This window comes from Electrona antarctica (assembly GCF_951216825.1).
Source record: "Electrona antarctica genome assembly, chromosome: 13".
Classification (NCBI taxonomy): domain Eukaryota; kingdom Metazoa; phylum Chordata; class Actinopteri; order Myctophiformes; family Myctophidae; genus Electrona; species Electrona antarctica.
In genome coordinates this window covers 7,315,231-7,337,816 of record NC_136794.1, presented here as the reverse complement: position 1 = coordinate 7,337,816, position 22,586 = coordinate 7,315,231, and the positions used below count along the sequence as shown (strand labels likewise).

General features: G+C 42.1%; 1 protein-coding gene across 3 annotated transcripts in view; it reads right to left on the bottom strand.

The window, feature by feature from the left end:
- The window catches only part of uxs1 (UDP-glucuronate decarboxylase 1), a 57,193-nt gene that overhangs the window by 29,785 nt on the left and 4,822 nt on the right, over nucleotides 1-22,586 (bottom strand). For all 3 annotated transcript variants that reach the window (XM_079519271.1, XM_079519270.1, XM_079519272.1), the window contains exons 2-9: nucleotides 19,738-19,765; nucleotides 18,493-18,541; nucleotides 15,773-15,816; nucleotides 12,118-12,178; nucleotides 10,184-10,364; nucleotides 5,171-5,275; nucleotides 2,394-2,453; nucleotides 146-267 (exon numbers count right to left, since the gene is read on the bottom strand). In XM_079519271.1, coding sequence (XP_079375397.1) covers nucleotides 146-267; nucleotides 2,394-2,453; nucleotides 5,171-5,275; nucleotides 10,184-10,364; nucleotides 12,118-12,178; nucleotides 15,773-15,816; nucleotides 18,493-18,541; nucleotides 19,738-19,765 — 650 coding nt within the window. The remainder of the gene's footprint in view (nucleotides 1-145; nucleotides 268-2,393; nucleotides 2,454-5,170; nucleotides 5,276-10,183; nucleotides 10,365-12,117; nucleotides 12,179-15,772; nucleotides 15,817-18,492; nucleotides 18,542-19,737; nucleotides 19,766-22,586) is intronic.

Genomic DNA, 22,586 nt, shown 5'->3' with positions numbered 1-22,586 from the left:
ATAGACAGAAAATGAATGATCCCCAATCCCTAATCCTGGGTCATGTCATGTAATTGTGTCCTGCACAACTGGTTGAAGAATCCCTGAAGAATATTCACCTGCTGCCGTATGTTCTCAATAGGAATGACATTAAATAAACATGTACCTGTTTCATATAGGCATAACACATGGTCTCTGCTACACGCTTCCCCTCATCGTAGCAGGCTCGTGGACCGATAGGATTTACATGTCCCCAGTACTCCTCATTCTGGGGGTGCACCTCTGGGTCTGACACAACACACACACACACACACACACACACACACACACACACACACACGCACACACAATAATCATTTATTTATGTCCACATAAGAGATACAATACAAGGACACAAATATTTACAAGGTGCTGTACAGAATGCAATCAGAAAATCCCAGACACATTTTTTTGTTCTACTTAAATATTCAGGCCATGCATATAATAATTTTTTTTCTGGCTTATGTCAACATGACCTGGTTTAGAATACCGATACTGTCAATATACCTAGATATCACATGCATGGAATATATAGCATGTTCAAAAGTACAAAGCAAATGGCTATTAACCCATTTTGACCTGAGATCAGATTCTAAAAATGTCTTCTACATCTTGACAGTTGACAGTCAGTGACTGAATCATTTTCATTGTATTTATACTCTGTATCTATACATATGACAAATAAACCTGAACCTGAGTTTTCTGAAAAAGCTATGTTTCTATGTCAGTCGTTCTTCGATTTTTCAAAAATAGCAGACCTACAAGCTTGTAGCGCGCCACTCGGTGGCGCGCTATGAGCTTGTAGATCTGCTATTTTTCAATAGCTAAAGCACAACATAATGCTAACACCAAAAGGGGTTCCCGCCCAAAATGGGTTAAGCGCTTAGCCAGATTTTTCAGGTTAATGGAGGGATGTGAATTAACTGGTCATTATTTGGTCATTGTAGCCTAACTTTCATTAGGAGATCATATGAGCAATCTGCACTCCACCTCTCGACAAACGTTGAGACTGTGGGGTTATGATATGTGTTGCAACTGGCGTTAGTTCTCTCTCTATGACTGAGGGGCACATTTTTCTAGTTATTATCTCATGCGTGTGGGGAAACAAATTGCCCTCAAAAGAAGTCAGGTGTCTTTGAGGTCGACAGGTGTCGCGGAGTCACAGTGGCCCTGTAGACCAGTGGTTTTCAACCAGTTTCATTTCAAGGTCCATTATTGATTCAGCTTTTGAGCCACGGACCACCGTTTGATGACATTTAGCCCCGCAGACCCAAAACTAAGGAATATTTTGTTGTCGTTGGATAAGATTTTGTCTACAATTCCATGCTTTTGGCAAACGTGGCAGATGTGTAACAATAATGTACCTCTTGAGAGCGTAAAATGGAACCAAATGGACCCGTACGGGTCCATTTGGTTTCATTTTACGCTCTCAAGAGTTAAAAATCTATAAGGGTCCATTTGGTTTGCAACTCTCCATCATTTAGCTGCATGGGGACCACCTGGAACCCCCTCAAGGACCACTGGTGGTCCTCGGACCACTGGTTGAAAACCACTGCTGTAGACCCGACTCCAGGGGAAACACTCCGTGTACGCCTTGTACGGACAATACAGACGCTTCTATCCTTTTGTATGCATGCATCCTTTTGTATGCATGCATAGAAATTGATCTATTGAAGATTCTGACTTTCAAATGTACATAATTTGTGTTTTGATTGTATTGCTGTATTGTGCTTTCTGCTTTGGCAATGTAAACGTATGTTTTCTCATGCCAATGAAGCCCTTTCAATTGAATTGCATGATCATTATGGAATATGGATCTTCCGAATGTTTCACAGATGTTTCACAAATGTTGCACATTCCAATCAAATGATAGGTTGGTTGCATAACGCTTAACTCTGAGAATATGAATATGAACGAAATATCTGAATGATACATGTTTATCACATGACTCCAGAGATAATAATATAGTTTGGGGGGGGAAATCTGTACGTAGCAACAAAAAACGTGTTTTGAAGAAAATGCTAAATGGCAGCAAATCGAGTAAGACAGAAATGGATGTGTGGCATATATAGAGTTGCATCATTATCATTTGATTGTATGACCAAGAGTTAAGAGTTATAGGCCAAAAATGTAAAACAGTCAATGGCTGCCCAATTTGGATGTGAAGATTTGGATGAGAAGAGTTTGTCAGTCACACGTCCATTTGAGGTAGATGTTCTTTGTTCACTTTTCATTACAAAAGGACAACTGAACTGACTGACGTATTCTTATAAAATGGGTGGAGAGGGATTAGGGTGAGATTAGGGTGGAGGGGATTTGATTCAGATGCGAGGCCATCTCACACACTACATTTTCCCTCTTTAAGTTTGACTTACCTCCATACACCTCGGATGTAGAAGCCAGTAGGAGTCTGGCACCAACACGCTTGGCCAGCCCTAGGACACAAACACAAGCACATTGAGACAAAACCTCCCACGGGACAAACTCAAGCAGATCAAACACAGGGATACAACCTGGAGAAAGAGACAGTCGGCGGCAGCAGCAGGGAAAACCCAGGATAGAGAAGTACAGCACACACAAAAAGTTGACACAAGAGGTTGACTTTGGAAAAGTAAGTATTGAATTATACTGCATGCATATTGCATAATATGGAATACCTTTTACACCCCTATTGATTAGCGCAAATAGTTTATCTGCCAACCAAAAGGGGTGAAAAAAATGTCCACGTTAAAAAATCAATAAATCAATAAGCATTTGGATGTGAAGTGTCTACCGTATGCTTATGTTCAAAACATATTTTCCCACCCCTTATTGATTAGCGCAAATAATTTCTCTGCCAACCGAATCCGTCCGGCAAGAAAAACATGTACTTTGGCGTTGCCTAGGTGACAGCCAGCAGTGGGATATATCGCCATGACTACCAGTACCGAGAAGATACAGTACAATTCCAACATTCCGCTAGACTGTGAATATTGGATGACCTGTGACATAGCCAAGCGTTCTGGTCACCATGACGTGCCTGCACTGCCAAGTTCAACCACCAAATAAAGCCAAGACAAAGATGTCTGTAACTCTGTACTCAAGGTTTTTCATGGCAAGGACCCCCCAATTGTATTTTGCCACGGACCCCCATCTGAAAAGATGTATTGCCAGGTACCCCCAGAAAATGAAGATGGTGTGTGGAAAAAGGTCAACATTTATTTTTTAAATGTTCAAACATAGCAAATGTACCAGCTTTCAGCACAGGACGGAGTGACACACTGTGAGCTTGTATATCTGCTGTTTTTGAATAGCCAACGTATAAAATATGGAAGTGGTTAAAATGATGTATCAACTCATTTTGCTGTGTGTGTGTGTGTGTGTGTGTGTGTGTGTGTGTGTGTGTGTGTGTGTGTGTGTGTGTGTGTGTGTGTGTGTGTGTGTGTCCCAAAGACCCCTGGGAGTCCTCGGACCGACAACCATTCAGTCATTATCTGAACCATAGCCTCGGTACCCAGGCTTTCATTTTCGTTGGTGCAAAAAATGAAAGCCTGGAGGAACGCATTGGCCGCTCTGGTCTAGAAGTGGGAGTCAACCCTTCCAGGTGGGCGTCGCTCCAAATTATGTGACGTATAGCGCTGCACTAGGGGGGGAGAGGAGGTGCCCGGGGGTGACTGACAGATCGGTGAGATCCAATCAGGGCGCGACCCGCCCCTCTAGACCAGAAACCCATTAGCTCAGAGCTATCTGAACGATGAATAGAGTGTAGGGCTGGGTGATATGGATTTCTTTTTATATCACAATATTTTTGAACAAATACCTCAATATCAGTAATGGAATACCTACTGGTGCTTTAAAAAAAAAGAAAAAGGGATGCTCAGTGGAGCACAAATCTTGACCAGACAATAATACCTACACTGTGTGACACATTATGGTCAAGATGCATCTTTCTTCTTCTCCGTTATCCCCATCCGTGTCTGGTGCACAATTGCAGTGCAATTGTACATTTGTCATAGTGGCATGTGGTACGTTGTCCCTAGTGTGTTGGAGTTAATCAGATGTGGGTTAACCCATTTTGGGCGAGAATCCCTTTTGGTTTTAGCATTATGTTATACTTTAGCTATTGAAAAATAGCAGATCTACAAGCTCGTAGCGCGCCACCGAGTGGCGCGGTACGAGCTTGTAGGTCTGCTATTTTTGAAAAATCGAAGAACGACTGACATAGAAACATAGCTTTTTCAGAAAACTGTCAGGATGTAGAAGACATTTTTAGAATCTGATCTCAGGTCAAAATGGGTTAAACTGAAAGGCATCTCACTCCCGTCTGTGTGCACATTGTGAGAGCGTCATACTGTAGGTTCATGGTCTCACTGTCTCTCTCTCTCTCTCTGTGTGTCTGTGTCCAGTGCACATGCATGTCATACTTCGGTAACATGTCACGTATGTTGGTGTTGGACATGGGTGTGAATAACTGAACGGTCACGCTCCCATGCACGTGTCATAGGTCCGTGGTCCCCATCTCCTAAGCTGGCTCCTTTCCAGGCGAAGGAGCAGCGGTTCTACTCAGCGGAGTCTCTCTCGTGTGACTGAACTTCTCACCCCATCTCTAAGGGAGATGCCAGCCACCCGTTGAAGAAAACTCATTTCGGGCCGCTTGTATTCGCGACGTTATTCTTTCGGTCATGACCCACACTTCATGACCATAGGTGAGAGTAGGAACGAAGATTGCTCGGTAGACAGAGAGTACATACTGTACATGTTCCCAAATAACAGTGTAGTAGTTTTTGAGAAGACAGACAAGAGTAGTGAAAACAAAACTCTACTTTTGGACATTTTGGATAATAATTATGAGTAATGGATGATAATAATAACATAGGCATGATTATAATTATTAAAAAAAACAGCAGAACAGCTAGAACAGTCAGATCATTTGACAGCATTTTACTGTCTCTCTCAACCTTACCATCGAATGAAGGCAGAAAAGTCCCCCCCAAAAATATCTTTAAAACAATTATAGTACCAATATATTGGACAGACCTGGTTGCAAGTAGGTATTCCGTACAAAAGGGGGAAAACAACTGAAAAGAACACAAGTGTTGCAAATCTATCTATAATCACTAGATTCATATGCTGTACAAACCTGATGGAGGCTAGCAGTTTGCAAGAGACTCACCTAGCATGTTGAGCGTGCCTATGGTGTTGGTCTTCAAGGTCTTGATGGGGTTGTACATGTAATTGGGAGGAGATGCCGGAGATGCCAGGTGATAAATCTGATCCACTGTGGAGAGGAAGATATAGTATACTGTGAGATACTATGAGAATGGGAAATGAGAAGATAATCTGATCATGTGGATCTCGCGATCTACGTATAGATTCCCGTTAGGTCCATAAAAAAAAAAAAAAAAAAAAACATTTGCCATAGCAAATGAAAGTGATAGACAAAAAAAACCAATCCCAGTGTCCTATTCGGGTGCCCCTGATCTCGGCGTTTGATGACATTTCAGATTTTGCCCTTGGCCTTTGGAGGCAATTTAGATAACGCGACTTTGTGAGGTAGGTTTTAATTACCTTAACCCATACTGGGCAGGATCCCCTTTTGGTGTTTTAAAGCATTGTTATAATTTAGCTATTGGAAAATAGCAGATCTACAAGCTCATAGCGCGCCACCGAGTGCCGCACTATGAGCTTGTAGGTCTGCTTTTTCGCGAAAATGTGGCGCAAATCTTTGAATATATAATTCTTTCAGAGCAAATCTTTTCAACTCAAATATTTGCTTCTGGGGGGGTCCCTGGAACTACATATTTTGAGATTGGGGTCATGGGGCCAATTACATACAATTCTGGGGCTCCTTGACCTGAAATAGTTTGAGAACCACTGGCAGAAACATACTGTAGGTTTTTCAGAAAACTGTCAGGATTTAGAAGGCATTTGTAGAATCTTTTCTCAGGTCTAAATGAGGCCCTGTGATCATATATGCATGTTTCTCTTCCTGTCGGTGAAAAAGTTGTCCACCTCACACCGGGGCTCCACCGGGCGCGTCAGCGTCGCGTCACCGTCAGGGAATGTTCCCTTTTTAATCAATTAAGGGTGGCTCCACTGCCCGCGCTGCGTTGCGTTGCGTGACTGCATTAAAATTGCCCCGGTTCGTTTTTTGACGCACGCGACGGAGACGCAACGCGTCCGGTGGAGCCCCGGCGTCAGTCACCTCGTGGCCATCCATCATCAGTTCATCAGTCAGGTGGGAACCCACTGACGAAACCCGCCAAGAGTGAACAAGCGTCCTCCTTTGACGGAGACCAATCATATCTAACCCATTTAGGCCCGACGTCGAAATAAATAAAGTCTTCTGAAAGAATATATATTCAAAGATTTGTGCCACATTTTCACGATTTTTCAAAAATAGCAGACCTACAAGCTCGGTGGCGCGCTATGAGCTTGTAGATCTGCTATTTTTCAATAGCTAAATAATGCTTAGTTAAAACACCAAAACGGGTTCCCGTCAAGAATGGGCTAATCATGGCTCTGCTGACCGCAGTGAACGCCGTGAAAAGCAATTTGCAATGCATTGAGCACATCTGAGAACGGCATCTTTCAATCACAGCCATGACAACCGTTCCTCACAGGAAATGACAGGGATTTGCATTTCAAAAGGGACGCCATTCATTCATCACAGACTATGAAAACTAAAGGTTATTGTCATAACTGAAAAGACACAAATGGAAGTATGCCATCGAATAATTAGGGGAATATACTTGTGAACAATACATAGGAGAGACTAGATTAGATTGTATCTATGTGGGGGAAATATACATTTCGATCTTAATATCCATTTCTGACCTGATGAAGATCAAATAGATCGAAACGTTGTCAGAATTTTCAATAAAGAACGTCTTTCTTATACCCATGGTGTGCGGGCTCCATCCAATACCTACTTAATATCCATTTTGGCCATCGAAATCCTGCATTTTTCATTTGCTTCGGTGAAAAGCGCCATCATATTAATCTTGTTGGAATGGCTTTGACACATCTCCACTACCACTTTATTAGAAGTACAGGACACCACAATGTACTGTATATTGGTTTCTATTGTTCTTTTTTATGCAGAGTTTGCACATGTGAACTGGAACTTTAACTGGGTTGTTGAGAGTGAGACCTGGAACATTCCATGAGATGTAGTCGATTGATTTGGCCTTCATCGTTAGTTATAATAACCAAAATCCTGAATGTACTGTAGTGTATATAAATGTGAACCCTGAATTTGCAGTTGAGCACAATGTAGAATTGAGAGCCCATAAAAACACGCTAGCAATAGACCAGATTTTAGAAAATACAAAAGAATAAAAACTTGAAAACGAAATATGCCAAGACACACACACACACACACACACACACACACACACACACACACACACACACACACACACACACACACACACACACACACACACACACACACACACACACACACACACACACACACACACACACACACACACACACACACACACACACACACACTCCTAACAAATTATCATGTGTTGATATTTGGTATTTTTAACCCTTAGAAGGTGAAAGACGCCAATTGGCGTCTTCATCAGAATTCCGTAAATGATCAATGACGCCAATTGGCGTCTTCAGAGTTTTTGATTAATCTAAACATATTAATATGCTCCGAAGCGCTGTTTAAATTCCTGAGCTTATATTCCAACTACATTACCCAGAAAACCCGTGTCACGTGACACACGTGTACGTGTTGCCATTGGAAGCTGGTCCCACCCCCTGTAAACAGTGGGGGCAGAGGGAGTCTTCATAGTTTATTGTTTTGCCGTCTCGCCCGAGCGATTTTCTAGCAGAAAAAGTTGAAAGCAGTACTATTTATTTGAGCGAGTTTTGTGGTAGTAGTATTGATCCATACGCGTCCCAGTCGCCTTCTCCAGGCGGAGTAGCCCTGGTCCAGTGCTTACAGCGAGACTCGCTGCTCCCTCCCTCCTTTTTTCATTGTCTCCCCATCGTCGTCCGATGAGCTATACCGGGAAACCATTGAAGAAGACGATCAACCCGGAATGTTTTGAGGTAATCTTATTGTAGAAAATGCCCTTCTATAGTGATCAGAAATCATAAGATGATCGCTACAAATAGATGCTTGGATAATTACTACTACTAGTCAGATCATGACGCCAGAATGACTCACCACGATGGCCCCCAGCCATTAGCCAGCACCAAAGGTGCTGGCTAATGGGGGGGTTGGTGCATTGGTGCTGGCTAATGGCTGGAGGGGGGGTTGGTGTCGATCGGTTGGTTGGTGCAGTACAAATGTATCGTAGCAGGCATGCACGCATGGCAGTACAAGTATTTTATATTGTAGCGTGCCTTATAGGCGATCTGATCTTTAGAGTAATGTTCGCTCCTTTTATTTACTGTCTACAAAGACGGAGAACAAACATGCATCGTTTACTGAAGCAACGCGTGGTTATGATGACCTTGCTACAAGGATCGGAGGGGGGGACGGGGAGTGAAGCTAACAGTAGCGTATTATATAAGATCTGTATGACGTTTCATTGACGTCTGAGCTTGCATGATAATCGCATTCATTGTATATTGTATACAATCATGATTGTACATTGTTTAGTGTGTCTCCGTGTGATGATGATGATGACGATGATGTCAGATAGCCTACGTTCCCCCCCCCTCCCCCCCCCCCCCCAACTGGCTATTGGCCGGGCTGACTACAACTAAATGTTTATTTTTATATATTTAGAACTGGCATCAGATGAGGAGGAGGAGGAGGAGGATGATGATGATGATGATGATGATGATGATGATGATGATGATGATGATGATGAAGACGAAGAGTCAAGACTGCGATGGAGTTATCCGACACTGAACCGGATGCATTCATTCATTTCAGTTGTTGTTTTTTTTAAATTTAGCCTACACACACACACACCGTCAAGAACAACTGGAATGCAGTGGTTTGGGGACACTGGGGAGTTTGGGGACAACTGTTTTGTATGTAGGCCTATTTATTTTCTGTAATATTTATTATAATTGTATTATGTTAGTAGTCATAAAAAATAAAAGACGCTTTTACAATGAGTTAGACCTGTCATGGCTATTTTGTTCACTATTCTGAGGTTTATGGTTTGACTAAGCGAGTTTCAACTGTGATTTACTCTGTAACGGTAGATGGTAAGAACCCAATTTTTTGTTATAATACAGTATACATTCAAGTCTATATTTTGATACATATCATGGGCACAAAGTCATATCAAAACAATGTCCTTGGATGTGTTTTTTATCAAAACTGTTTCTTCACAACAGGTTTTTGAGATACATGCATGAATAGACAAGGTACTGGTAAGACTATGTAAACATGGTATATATCAAAATGTGCGTTAGAATGTCTAATTTTACCCCAAAAAAGAATTGAGTTTATATGATGTTCCATTTCAGAGCTAGGGGGACTTTTAGCTGGATAGGTCAGATTGATCATGACTGACCATGCTATTTATAGATGGCAAAATATCTACAGTGGTACATGTGAGAAACTTTTTATTTTATTTTAATTGAACTAGACAACTCACCCTTTAAAATGAGATATTGCATGGCTATGTACGCCCAGCAGAAAAAAAGTTATTTAGAAAATAAAACTTCAACCGGGCATAACTTTTTTTGTTGTCCTAGAAACACTACCCAGTGTAAATGCAGGCTCTTTTAAATGGCTTCCAACACAAAAACTAAACATTTTATCAACTCAGTTCATTTTTTTCCTGGAAGCAGACAAGCCAAGCTTTCTCTGAAGGTCTTTCGTTGTCACACATTCACAACAGAGAATTTTCAATAAATCATTCAAAAACGCCATTCTGCCATAGAGAAGTCTAAAAACTATATAGAAATCCTTGAAACTCTCAAAGAGTTAACAATACGGAAACACCACCCACCCGGGACGCTCAGAGTCATACAACAGAGTCCCCTACGGTAATGACACCACCCCTCCCAGGCTGGGCAGAGAATCAAAACAATCCGGAAGCGAATTAAAAAAAAACATAAGGTTTCTTCAAAATAAAGACATCAAGGTGTACTGTAAGTAAATGATTGAGTTTCAAATGAATATTTAGATGTTGGTAAATGTTTGTTAATGGAAATCCCACCAATCATCACAGTAAAATGAAAGACTTTTCCTCACCCTCGATATAGAGAGGCTCGACCACGTCGTGATTGATGAGCTCAAAGTTCTCGTGGCCGATCCAGTGTTCCACGTTTCTCTTCCTGCCGGTGAAAAAGTTGTCCACCACGGTCACCTCGTGGCCATCCATCATCAGCTTATCAGTCAGGTGGGAACCCACGAAACCCGCCCCGCCCGTGATCTGGTGTAAGAAGTGGATAAAAAGATTATCCCGTTAGAAATAGTAAATATATTTGGTGATGAAACACGACATGCCCGACTCCTCCCTCAGTGATATAAATAGGTTTTCAATGTCATGAGTCCCGGGATGCAGGGATGGTCTTTTAGATGAGTCCCAGGGACATTTTATGAGTCCCACTTCAACAACGTTATAGGAGTCATATTTTGCCATTTTTTTACAAATTGCAGCATTTAACTCCCATTTCATTTTATATGGTTATAATGTGGTTATATTCATGTAGAAAACAGGAGAAGAAATAACTAAAGCTATCAAAATAAACTAGAACAGTACAGTACAGTAGTGCATCCCATGGATGCAGAGGTCGTTTTGGGCGCCCATTTTGGGCGGGATACCCCTTTGGTATTTGAAACATTATGTTATAATTTAGCTATTGAAAAATAGCAGATCTACAAGCTCGTAGCGCGCCACCGAGTGGCGTGCTACGAGCATGTAGGTCTGCTATTTTTGAAAAATCGTGAAAATATTTTCAGAAAACTGGAGGATTTTAAAATTTTGAGGTCAGGCCTAAATGGGTTAACTATAAACTACTGTACGTTTTGGGATGCAAAATGCACCCTATTTTAATCTCTGCTCCCTGTGGATTGATTTGCTCTTACTGACCGTACTCTAAAGGAGAATTCCATACTAAAAGGCTTTCTTAACTTTCTCTGTAGTTGTTACGTCCCCACCAAAGAGGTCCAGGTGTTATTTTGTGCAAAAGCTCCTAATTGGCTATTTCCCCTACCATAAGCCCTAAATGAATTGCATTGAATGGGAATTGAATGGGGCTATGGGGTGTTGTGCTAATTCGCTTATTTCCATCGCTCAAAATTATATTTTTTTTGTATATATCCTCTCTTCATAATGTAAATAATATCCCAAGCGGCACACTTTACTACTTATTTCGATGGAAATAAGCGAATTAGCACAACACCCCATAGCCCCATTCAATTCCCATTCAATTCAATGCAATTCATTGAGGGCTTATGGTAGGGGAAATAGCCAATAAGGAGTTTTTGCACAAAAAAAACACCTGGACCTCTTTGGTGGGGACGTAACGACTACAAAGAAAGGTAAGAAAGGTAAGAAAGCCTTCTAGCATGGAATTCTCCTTTAAAGTACACAGTTGGAGGAGTTATTGTTACGAATCACATTAACCCGGTTGTGGGGTTTGAATTGTTTGGCTAGTTACACCTTCTATCTTGCTGACAATGACAGTGGTCTTTTGCAGCGACACTGCTGCTGAAACTGTGTGTAGTGGAAAACATCGACACAAAATATACAGTAAATGCATTGATATATGTCTCTCACACGCATACGCATCCCCGCCTCCTCCCCCCGGTACCTCCTAGGCATCATTGACATGCATACATGAAATCTGCATTACATACAGGGGACAATTCTGTCCTACACGACAGATAGATTGGTGTCACACTGTGAAAAAGTAATTGGAAATGTTATTGGATGACTAAGCAGGTATACTGACTTAGTTGAGGCCAAGAGGGGTGCAAGATGAGAGAAGCAGCAAGCCAAAGATTAGTGGAGAGAGTGTGAATTATATATAAAAAAAAAAAAACAAGATGCAAAAATATGAATGTTGAGTCAATTCAAAGTGATTTTCAAGAGGATTACTGAGTAAACGATAATTGCTACAAGACAAGTGACTACTTGAAAGCGGCTATGCGTGTGCATGTGGTGCTATAATCTCACGTACCAAAATCCTTTTCCGATCCTTTTCCGACAGGAATTTCACAGGAGGGTATTTCTGAGAGAAACTGTAAGAATAAGAGATTAATTGTTAGATGAAGGACACTTAGGAGAAAGACATAGACCTAGTTAAAGACACAAGAATCAGTAATGAAAACCATTGTTTGAAATCTGACAGCATTAGTACATTCAGAACATTTTCTTACGATGCCATTTCATGAGGAATGCTCCACGAATGAACAGAAAGGTGAACAAATTACTACTTCCCATGCACTTCAAGCCTGATTTACAGTATGCTTATCGGTGACAAATTGACAACACAACAGGCATTAATTAGCTTAGCACAGACAGACACAATGCTTACACAAGGCACACAGCACTCGAGAGTGTTAACCCATTCAGGCCTGACGTCGAAATTAAAAAAAAAAAGTTTTCTAAATCATGACAATTTTCGGAAAGATTTGAGGCACATTTTAACGATTTTTCAAAAATAGCAGACCTACAAGCTCATGAGCTTGTAGATCTGCTATTTTTAAATAGCTAAATTATAACAATGTTTAAAACACCAAAACGGGTTCCCGCCCCAAAATGGGTTAATGGTTAATGTGGTTAAACGCTAACGTGACATGGATGCGTTCCAGGTCTCAATGGATTAAACAAACTACAGTCTTGTAAGTAATGTAATTCTAATGGACAGGAGTTATAGGACTAAGGTTGACAAACTTGACATTGCCAGATAATCGCAGCAAACAGCAAGGGAAAATAAGCACGGAAAAAAAGAGAAGTCTGTACTTCTTCGTAGCCAAGAGCCAACTGTAAATGCAGCTGCTCAGTGATAAATGGACTTTCATTGAGTCCAACTAGATCTGTGCCCGTCAGGCCTACCGGGCCTACTTGAAAGGTGAAAGAACAATGACAATCTGGAACGCATGCTCAACCCCGTTATATATGCGTTGTCATAGCAACCGTTTTAACTGTCCCTTTTGTGCCCATATATGGAGCTCTCTACTGTATTATCTTATCCGCCTGTCCTTGTCTCATGCCCATTTATGGAGATCCTTGATGTAATCAGTATACGAGCCAGGCCATTTATGTGGGCATATGGGGGGGGGGGGGGGGGGGGATCGGCGGTTGTTGGAAAGTCCTTGTGCAGTAATTAACTAGCCTGGCTAATAACTCCCACTGATACAGAAACATGAGGTATTTCAGAAAACTGTCTAAAAATTTAGAAGACAGGCCTAAATGGCTTAATAATCCAATACGGTGCAGAAATAATGAAAATCCCATTTGGTTCCTAAAGGAGCGCTTTGTAGCCAGTAGTGGCAGGTCCAAACTGCTGATTGTTATTTAAACGGAGTGGGGCAGCGTGCAATCCATTTACTTTTCTATCAGTAAGTCCCCACCCCTCAATCATTTTCTCCCGACCTCATCCCTGGGAGATGTCCCATTATGTTGAAATGAGATTTCCGGGTGATTTGTTCACAGCGCATGGCTGAAGGCTTCCATAGTACCGGACAAGAGGTAAATATGCATTATGTGCATTATTATCTATTCTTAGAGCAGAATTGTAGAGTTGATTCAAAGTGGGTTTGCGTGTGTATCCCATCCCATTATGTAACACCCAGAGAGTCTACGACCCTTTCCAACACTGCAAGCTTTGTCGACTGGCCTTCAGCAGCCAGCCAGCCCACCCACACCACCCTGTAAACAAACCCAGACAAACAATATTTGACACTAAGCTATGTACAGTAATGAGCATAGAATAATAATTGGCTCTATTTAGATCTATTTTCTTTTGTCTCAGCCAGGCCAGACGGCCTGAAGGCCGGAGACTATGGACCTCATTTATCAACGCGGTGTTTGTACACCCAAATGTGGGTGTACACACCCAGTGTACACCGGGTGTGTACACCGGGTGTACACCCAAATTTGGGTGTACACCGCGTTGATAAATGAGGGCCTATGTTTTCGCTTCTGTCCGTCTGTGAGTGTCAGTGTGTACAAGCAGCTAATCAACGGCTGAACCGATCGGATGAAACTTTTTAGGCACACTCCCAGTAGGCCAAATCCAGCCCACGTATTTCCAATGGCCCTCATGGTGGTGGCTATAACTGGCCACCTCGCGTTTTGGCCTGTAAGGCGCGATTCATACTCTTATTTTAGAGGCGAATAAAAGTCGGTTCGGCTCTGTAGAGCCTACAATGTGACGTCATTTGAGGTTTGGGGGGGCGGGTAACGTCCTAAAGTCGGCTCTTCTGTGCTACTGAACATTTCTGGAGTGAAAATAGGAGTATGAAATGGCCCCAACTCTTTTCAGTACAATCGTGGAGACGTGCATCAGCACGGCCGACAACCGGTCACACCACTGTTCTACATCCAGGGGTTTTACAGACACTAAATATTTTGTATGCACTCATGTACCGGGCCGTGGGCATGGGAGATTCCGAACCTGCAGACTCATCCCAACCTGTTGTCGTCGAGGCACAAATGGACGAGGAGAGACATGATCATTGAAATAGAGAAGTATGGCACACAATCCTGTCATCAGCTCGAGAAATAAAACTAGTCTGTTCTAAACTACAGCTGCTTTCGCTGCTGGCAGAAAGAAGCCTGGTCAGAATGCATTAACAACTATAAATATGTCACACCACCCAACCTCTGACCAAGCACACTGTCCAAACTTTCTTTGGACAGTTAGGCCTGATTTACACTGGCATGAATGTAGCCTGAATCAGATCTGTGTCACTTCAAGATAGAAATCCGATTTGCTTAAATAAGTCTAAATGCAGACAGGTCACGTGGAATCCGATTTTTTTCAAATGTTACTTGAGTCACATTCAGAGGTGGTTTCAAATCGGATTTAAATCCGATCTGAGGAGATCTGTCTCAGTCTGAATGCAACGACCAGATGAAGTGACCCAAGTCGCATATCAAAACTATCCAAAACATCACTTGCAGCGCGCCCCGGGCGCTACTGACGCGACGTCATTACAGAGCGAGAGTATTTTAAGTAAACAAACAGTTCTCACAGAAGTGGATAAAACATAAAGTCAGCGACTTATTTCTATTTAATTGTGGTGCATGGTCTTGGACAAACAAAACCTTACAAAGTGACCGTACTATTGTGCAACATTTTTGGCCAGCTTCTATAGTTAGTGCTCACTTCGTTCGCAATCACTTTGTTCGCAATAATAGTACATTCTATAAATAAGGCTATGGGTAAGTGATAAATTATGGCCCAGCATTCATTGCTGCCCAAGGCTATCCAACCGAGGGCCAACCAAACCTCTTTAAGTAACCGTGTGCCTGGCTTGTTTTCATTTGATGTAAAAAGATATACATGTAGAACCAGTCTTTATTAAGCCGAGAGTGAAACAAAACAAGCACTACCGCGTCCCTCCATCCAAACTAGCACTAAACCGCCTCTTGAGTATTCCGACGGACGATGGGTGTAATTTGCTTTTGTATCCACATATACCCTGGTCTGCTGGGAAATGTAAATATTGCCCATTTTCCTACATTTCCAGATACATACTTATACAGTGTACTATACACTGTACTTAATTTATATACGGACAGACAGACAGACAGACAGACAGACAGACAGACAGACAGACAGACAGACAGACAGACAGACAAGCCAAGCCATGTTGCATACAAACCTCAATTCCAGATCATGAATTTTCTCTCTGAGGGGGGCCACGGCCTATGGGCGAGACAAGAGCAGAGGAAGGATAGGGAGTCAAAAGTCAGTGCTTCAGTTCAGGGCCCAGGGGTAACCAACTGAAGGGAGCCTTCAATAACAACACACACATCAATTTTCTACTAGGAAATTCACATGTAGGTAGTGGTACACAAATGGTATAAAACCAAACAAGTGGAATGTCCGCACACTATATCATTCTGCTCCCCGTCTTTTTATTTCAACCTATACAACGTTTCACCCCTCCGGGCTTTCTCAAGAGAAAACGTTGAACTTGAGAAAGCCCGGAGGGGTGAAACGTTGTTGTATAGGTTGAAATAAAAAGACGGGGAGCAGAATTATATCCTGTGCGGACATTCCACTTTTTTTCTTCATTCAGTAATTTTTTGGGTCCAGCACCGTATTCTGAAACTGGGATGTGCATATCGTTTTCCTGCTTTACATAAAACCAAACATGACCTGTGAATGGTACTCTAAAGCAGGGGTTCTCAACGTTTTTGGCCGGGGACCCCCGGAAATGCTTTGGCAACGTCTCGGGACCCCCGCCCCGCCCCCTCCCGACCCCCAATATAAATTGACTGCTACAATAACCTTAAACCATTTTGGGCGGGAACCCCTTTTGATGTTTTAAGCATTGTTATAATTTAGCTATTGAAAAATAGCAGATCTACAAGTTCATAGCGCGCCACCGAGTGGCGCGCTATGAACTTGTAGGTCTGCTATTTTTGAAAAATCGTGAAAATAAAATTTAAAAAAAAATTTTTTTTTTTTTTTTTTTTTTGAAAATATTTTGGGGACCCCCCAAAATAATTTGGCGACCCCCCGAGGGGTCGCGACCCACGGGTTGAGAACCCCTGCTCTTAAGTACTTTGGTATGGTACATGGTCTATGGCAGTGGTTGCCAAACTTTTTCGTGTCAAGGACCCCCAAATCAACATATATTAGGCCACGGACCCCCCATTTGAAAACATAATGCCAGTGACTCCGATAAGGAAGGATTTTTACGGCTCTCGCAGTGATTCCAAAACATATTAATTTCATGGACCCCCAGTTTCACACGCATTATGCTACGGACCCCCGATTTAATGGCATTTCTATCTCTGGTACCCCAATTTATATTGTAAATCCACTGTTAATTTAACAAATTACAAATGGAATTACAAATGGAACCAAATGGACCCTAATGGGTCCATTTGTACACTCTCTGAGTTACAGACCCATAAGGGTCCACTTGGTTCCTAACTAGCTCTAATTGAGCTAGGTACCCCCTGGAACTCCCTCAAGTACCCCTAGGGGTCCCCGGACCCCAGTTTGTGAACCCATGGTCTATGGTACTGGTGTTTCAAAACATTTGACACGACGGCGTTCAATGAGAGGCCGTTCACCAGAGTAACAGAAATGTCAGGAGCAGTAAAGGCATGAATTACCAGAATTAAGCTTCATAGATTTCTCTTTGAACTCTAAGGTCAACCAGATAGCAGACAGACTTGTTTAATAAGCAAATGCACCCTTCAATAAGCTACCATTTTGATCCATTAACCCATTTAGGCCTGACGTCGACATTTTTAAAATGTCTTCAAAATCCTGACAGTTTTCTGAAAAACCTTATGTTTCTGTATCAGTGGTGCTCAATATTTCATGTAATATGCCTCCGCCCCCCATCTGAAAATATGTTGTTCCAGGGACGCCCCAGAAGCAAAGATTTGAGTTAAAATGTTCACTCTGTAATAATATATATATTCAAAGATTTGAGACACATTTTCACGATTTTTCAAAAATAGCAGACCTACAAGTTCACGAGCTTGTAGATGTGCTATTTTTCAATAGCTAAAGTATAACATAATGCTTAAAACACCAAAAGGGGTTCCCGCCCAAAATGGGTTAATAGGGTGATAATGATCGGTTACATGCTAGCCGACGTTTTCCAATATCGTGTTCACGCATGCATGCAGATGATCAGTTATGTAACTGACTTTTCAATTGCATATGCAATAAGAAAAAAAGCGCAATGCAGTGACGGTGGGTGGTCCAGGTCTTCCAACAAGATGCTTTCACTTTCGCTGGCTTTCAAAGTCAAACAAATTCCAGCTTCAGCAGAACTTTGTGTACTTTGATTTCTGCTATAGCAGCCACTCAGAAAGAGCATCAATGGGACATACTGTACTGTGCGTACACTAGGGCATTCACTTCTAGTCATTTTTACTAGTTGACTAGTTGCCTAGTTTACTAGTCGACTAGTTGTTTAACTACCTATTATGTAAAAAATAAAATAAATTAAAATAACTTTTTTTTTTCTTTTTTTTTTTTAATAAATATTTGTACATTGAAAAACTGTGTACATGGTGACTATAACTATAATCTACCCGATCTTGAGGCCTACACAATCGGGGGGGAAAAAATAAAAAAAATATATATATATATATATTTTTCAACTAGTCAACTAGTACCAACAAGGTCGACTAGTGGATTTACTAGTCGACTAGTAAACTAGTTGACTAGTTACTTAATGCCCTAGCGTACACATCCATCCTGAATGGATAAATTAGCCTAATAGTCTAAGAGCGTGCCTGCGTGCATTTGAGTGTTTTGTGAGGCCTCAGGGATTGACATATAATGATCGGGGAACAAATCCAGGTCAAAAGGTGGGCGAAACCGAAACGGATACTCTTGAGAACTCACTTCATCAATTCTCTGGTCAATCTTCATCTCTCCATGTTCCTGTATCGATCTGGGGAAGAGCAATGAGAGCAGCGGACAGAGAAAATAAACGAGAAGAGAAAATAGATAGTGGTGAGAAACTATGTCCAGATGGTAGCATATACCCCCTCCCCCCTTGTATTGTGGTCGATAGATATCTGCTCTTTCATCGCTGTGAATCCATGCAGCAAAGCAACTATAATAATTTCAGCCTACCGCCAAAAGCATGACGCTTACTGTTACATTGGGTTGCAGTTCATTCTCCACCCTCGTCCTTCCTCTCATCTGCCATACCGCAATCAATGCCCTCATCACGATCCAAGGCGTATCATCATGGATAGACTTTAATCCTATATTCTTGTCTGTTCTCCCTAGTACCACCCCCCCCCACCACAGGGACACACTGATGTGGGCTCAACAGCCCCCACAGGTAATATCAAACAGATGAACCACTGCCACACACACACACACACACACACACACACACACACACACACACACACACACACACACACACACACACACACACACACACACACACACACACACACACACACACACACACACACACACACACACACACACACACACACACACACACACACACACACACACACACACACACACACACACACACACACGGTCAGACATGCGCTGCCCCCGTGCTTGCGGTTAGGGTTAGGTTGTCGTTCTAATGACAGTAAGGACCAATAGTATGGCGGAACTAAAGCCTGTAACCAGCTGAACTTCTATTTTAAAGGGAGCCAGATAAAACCTGAAAGTCGCATGCATATATCAGCAGTCTTGCTCAATTGTAGAATCTTCCTACAAACGAGTGTGAAGTTAATAATGAGGGGAGAGGAAGACAAAATTGCTGAGAATTTGAAGAACTCTGCAGTACTGCCAAGGCACGAGTTGGCTGACACTGACAATTCATGTGGGATGATGGTGCGCAGAAGTAAACAAAACTTAGTTTTTTTAATCAAAACTTGTATATTAGTGACTGGATACCTCGATATTATGTGATGATATTTTGTGTACAGTTGTGCTTTCAGAAGATTTATAAACTATCATTAGGGATGTGGATATGATGATGACTAAACAGATAAAAGCATTCATTGATCAACTCACTCAGCTAGAAGAACCACATAAGATTAGAAGATTAAATCAATTTAGTGTAATCCAGTCATTAAGACAATAACACAAATAGAAAGGAATATACCATACCTCATGTTTGTGTATGTTCCCCAGACGGCTGTAAGAGAGAAAGGACAAATATAATGAATTAGTTAAAAACTGGGATAAACATAATTTATTAACTATGGTTGTTTTTTTGTCACCAACATGTAATGTATTAAATGAATCCATCAGGCACAAATTAATTTTAACCCATTTTGGGCGGGAACCCCTTTTGGTTTTAAACATGGTTATAATTTAGCTATTGAGAAATAGCAGATCTAGGTCTGCTATTTTTGAAAAATCGTAAAAATGCGGCACAAATCTTTGAATATATATTCTTTCAGAACGAACGTTTTTTTTATTTTGACGCCAGGCCTAAATGGGTTAATGGATAAAACGTTTAACCATCTTCTGTGATTGGAGGTGGATAATTGATTGATTGAACAGTTGATTAGACAATGTATAAACAGCAACAGAGTAGCACAGTCAAACACAAGGGATAGCACCGAAAGGTCCTTGCTGCCTCGTTTCCACTTAGGCCCTAATATGCAATGCAATCAATTCATAGACATGACATGAACAATAACAACAAAATTCAATATCATCACAGGTAAAAAACAACAAAATAAATCAATATCATCACAGGAAAAAAACACTGTATATACGAGGAGGGGGAAAGGGAAGGGGGCTGATCATTTCCTCTCTCCGTTGGGCCTGCTGAAAGGTGGATTTTCAGGCCTGTTTTCACCCATTTTGGGCGGGAACCCCTTTTGGTGTTTTAACCCATTTTGACCTGAGATCAGATTCTAAAAATGTCTTCTACATCCTGACAGTTTTCTGAAAAAGCAATTTTTCTATGTCAGTCGTTCTTCGATTTTTCAAAAATAGCAGACCTACAAGCTCGTAGGGCGCCACTCGGTGGCGCGCTATGAGCTTGTAGATCTGCTATTTTTCAATAGCTAAAGCATAACATAATGCTAACACCAAAATGGGTTCTCGCCCAAAATGGGTTAAGCATTATCTCGGTGCAAGCTCATAGCGCAGCACCGAGTGCCGCGCTACGAGCTTGCAGATATGCTATTTTTGAAAAATCGTGAAAATGTTCTTTCAGAGCAAACGTTTTTTTAACTAAAATCTTTGCTTCTGGGTGGTCCCTGGAACTACATATTTTCAGATTGGGGTCGCCAGCCAATTACATATATTTCTGGGGGTCCTTGACATGACAATGTTTGAGAACGACTGACATAGAAACATGGGTTTTTTCGAGAAAACGGTCAGGAATTAGAAGTCAGGTATGCGGGTTACTGAGGGCATAGGGCAAGGTTGCATTTATTATTGTACTGGTTGACAAGCAGTACCGCCTGAAGCTCATAAGCACAGCATCTCCCCTGGACAAGAGGTGATGTCACCTTGGAGGAGCTGTGGGTGTTGACCTGGACGTCAAACTCAGGGATTGCAGCTTTAATTAAGTCCCAAGGGAGCCAATTTAGGGAATGAGAATGAGTGAGGAGGAGGAGAAAAGGGCAGAAAAAGGGTTCATGTGGACCAGAAGGATACATGTGTGTCCTAGTTGTGTAAACGCCCACGGCTACACCACACAGGTACTCATAAAGCACCTGACCTTCACCGCAGTGTCCCCTGTCTTTGCCAACAAGCCCCAGGGCCCATCACTCACAGTAAGTCCACACACACACACACACACACACACACACACACACACACACACACACACACACACACACACACACACACACACACACACACACACACACACACACACACACACACACACACACACACACACACACACACACACACACACACACACACACACACACACACACACACACACACACACACACACACACACACACACACACACACACACACACACACACACACACACACGGGTGATCAAGTCCCGACTTACGTCCCAGTAGCTACCCTCAATCAGTCCCACTAGGGCCAAACCAGGGCCACACAATCCGTTGGCACTACTCCAGAACTACTCTGCCAGGGCTGGTAGAGGTACACTTGTGGCACATGGAAGGACTATAGGCTCTGTGGGTTGCCTCCTGTCCGGGCCCCTCCTACGTCTCACCAGGTCCACTCCTGCTCTCACCAGACCCAGGGCCTGTGCATTGCACCAGAGTCCCAGCACCAGACAGTAACAATTGTAACATCCAATCTGTTATCCGTCATCTGACTGTAACGTTACCTGTGCTCTGTACTTATAATAAAATTATAACCTTTCTACTCTTTTTCATGTTCTGCATCAGGCACACTGGGTGGGGATGCAGATGCATGGTTGGCTCGCGGGCTGATATTTATGGGTCACAGCAGCCCTTTTTTCCATGCATTTCTCAAAAGAAATTGATAAATAAAATAGAAAATCTAAGAATAGTATGAATCCAAGAAAGTATATTGAAAAAAGCAGATCTGCGCAGTGCACATATATCATGTTAGTGGGCTACTCCCATTCAGCAGCACCAGATGCAGAGAGGAGCACATAGGCCTAATTTATGCCTTGTTGCATAGAGAGGAACGATCTGCCAATATCGGCCAAAATCGTTCCCCCCCCCCCCCCCCGAGCGCCGATAATTGGTCTATCCCTAGTATCAACACACGCCAGTTTGATTCTCTTGGGGAACTACAAATTGGAAACAAACCAATCAAGATAAAGTTTAGACAAACAATGTATGACACTAATTTGTTGCCCTTGTGCTAACAGCTAATATGCTGTGCTGTATTATGCAAATAGAGTACAACCAAGAAACAATATTGAGGAAAACATTAAACATGTTGTTGGTCATGATCGTTGGTAATAGAGCACCGAAGTGACGTCATTATCGGTAGAAGGCGCAAATCCACGGGTTGTATTTGCATTGTAATCCCCA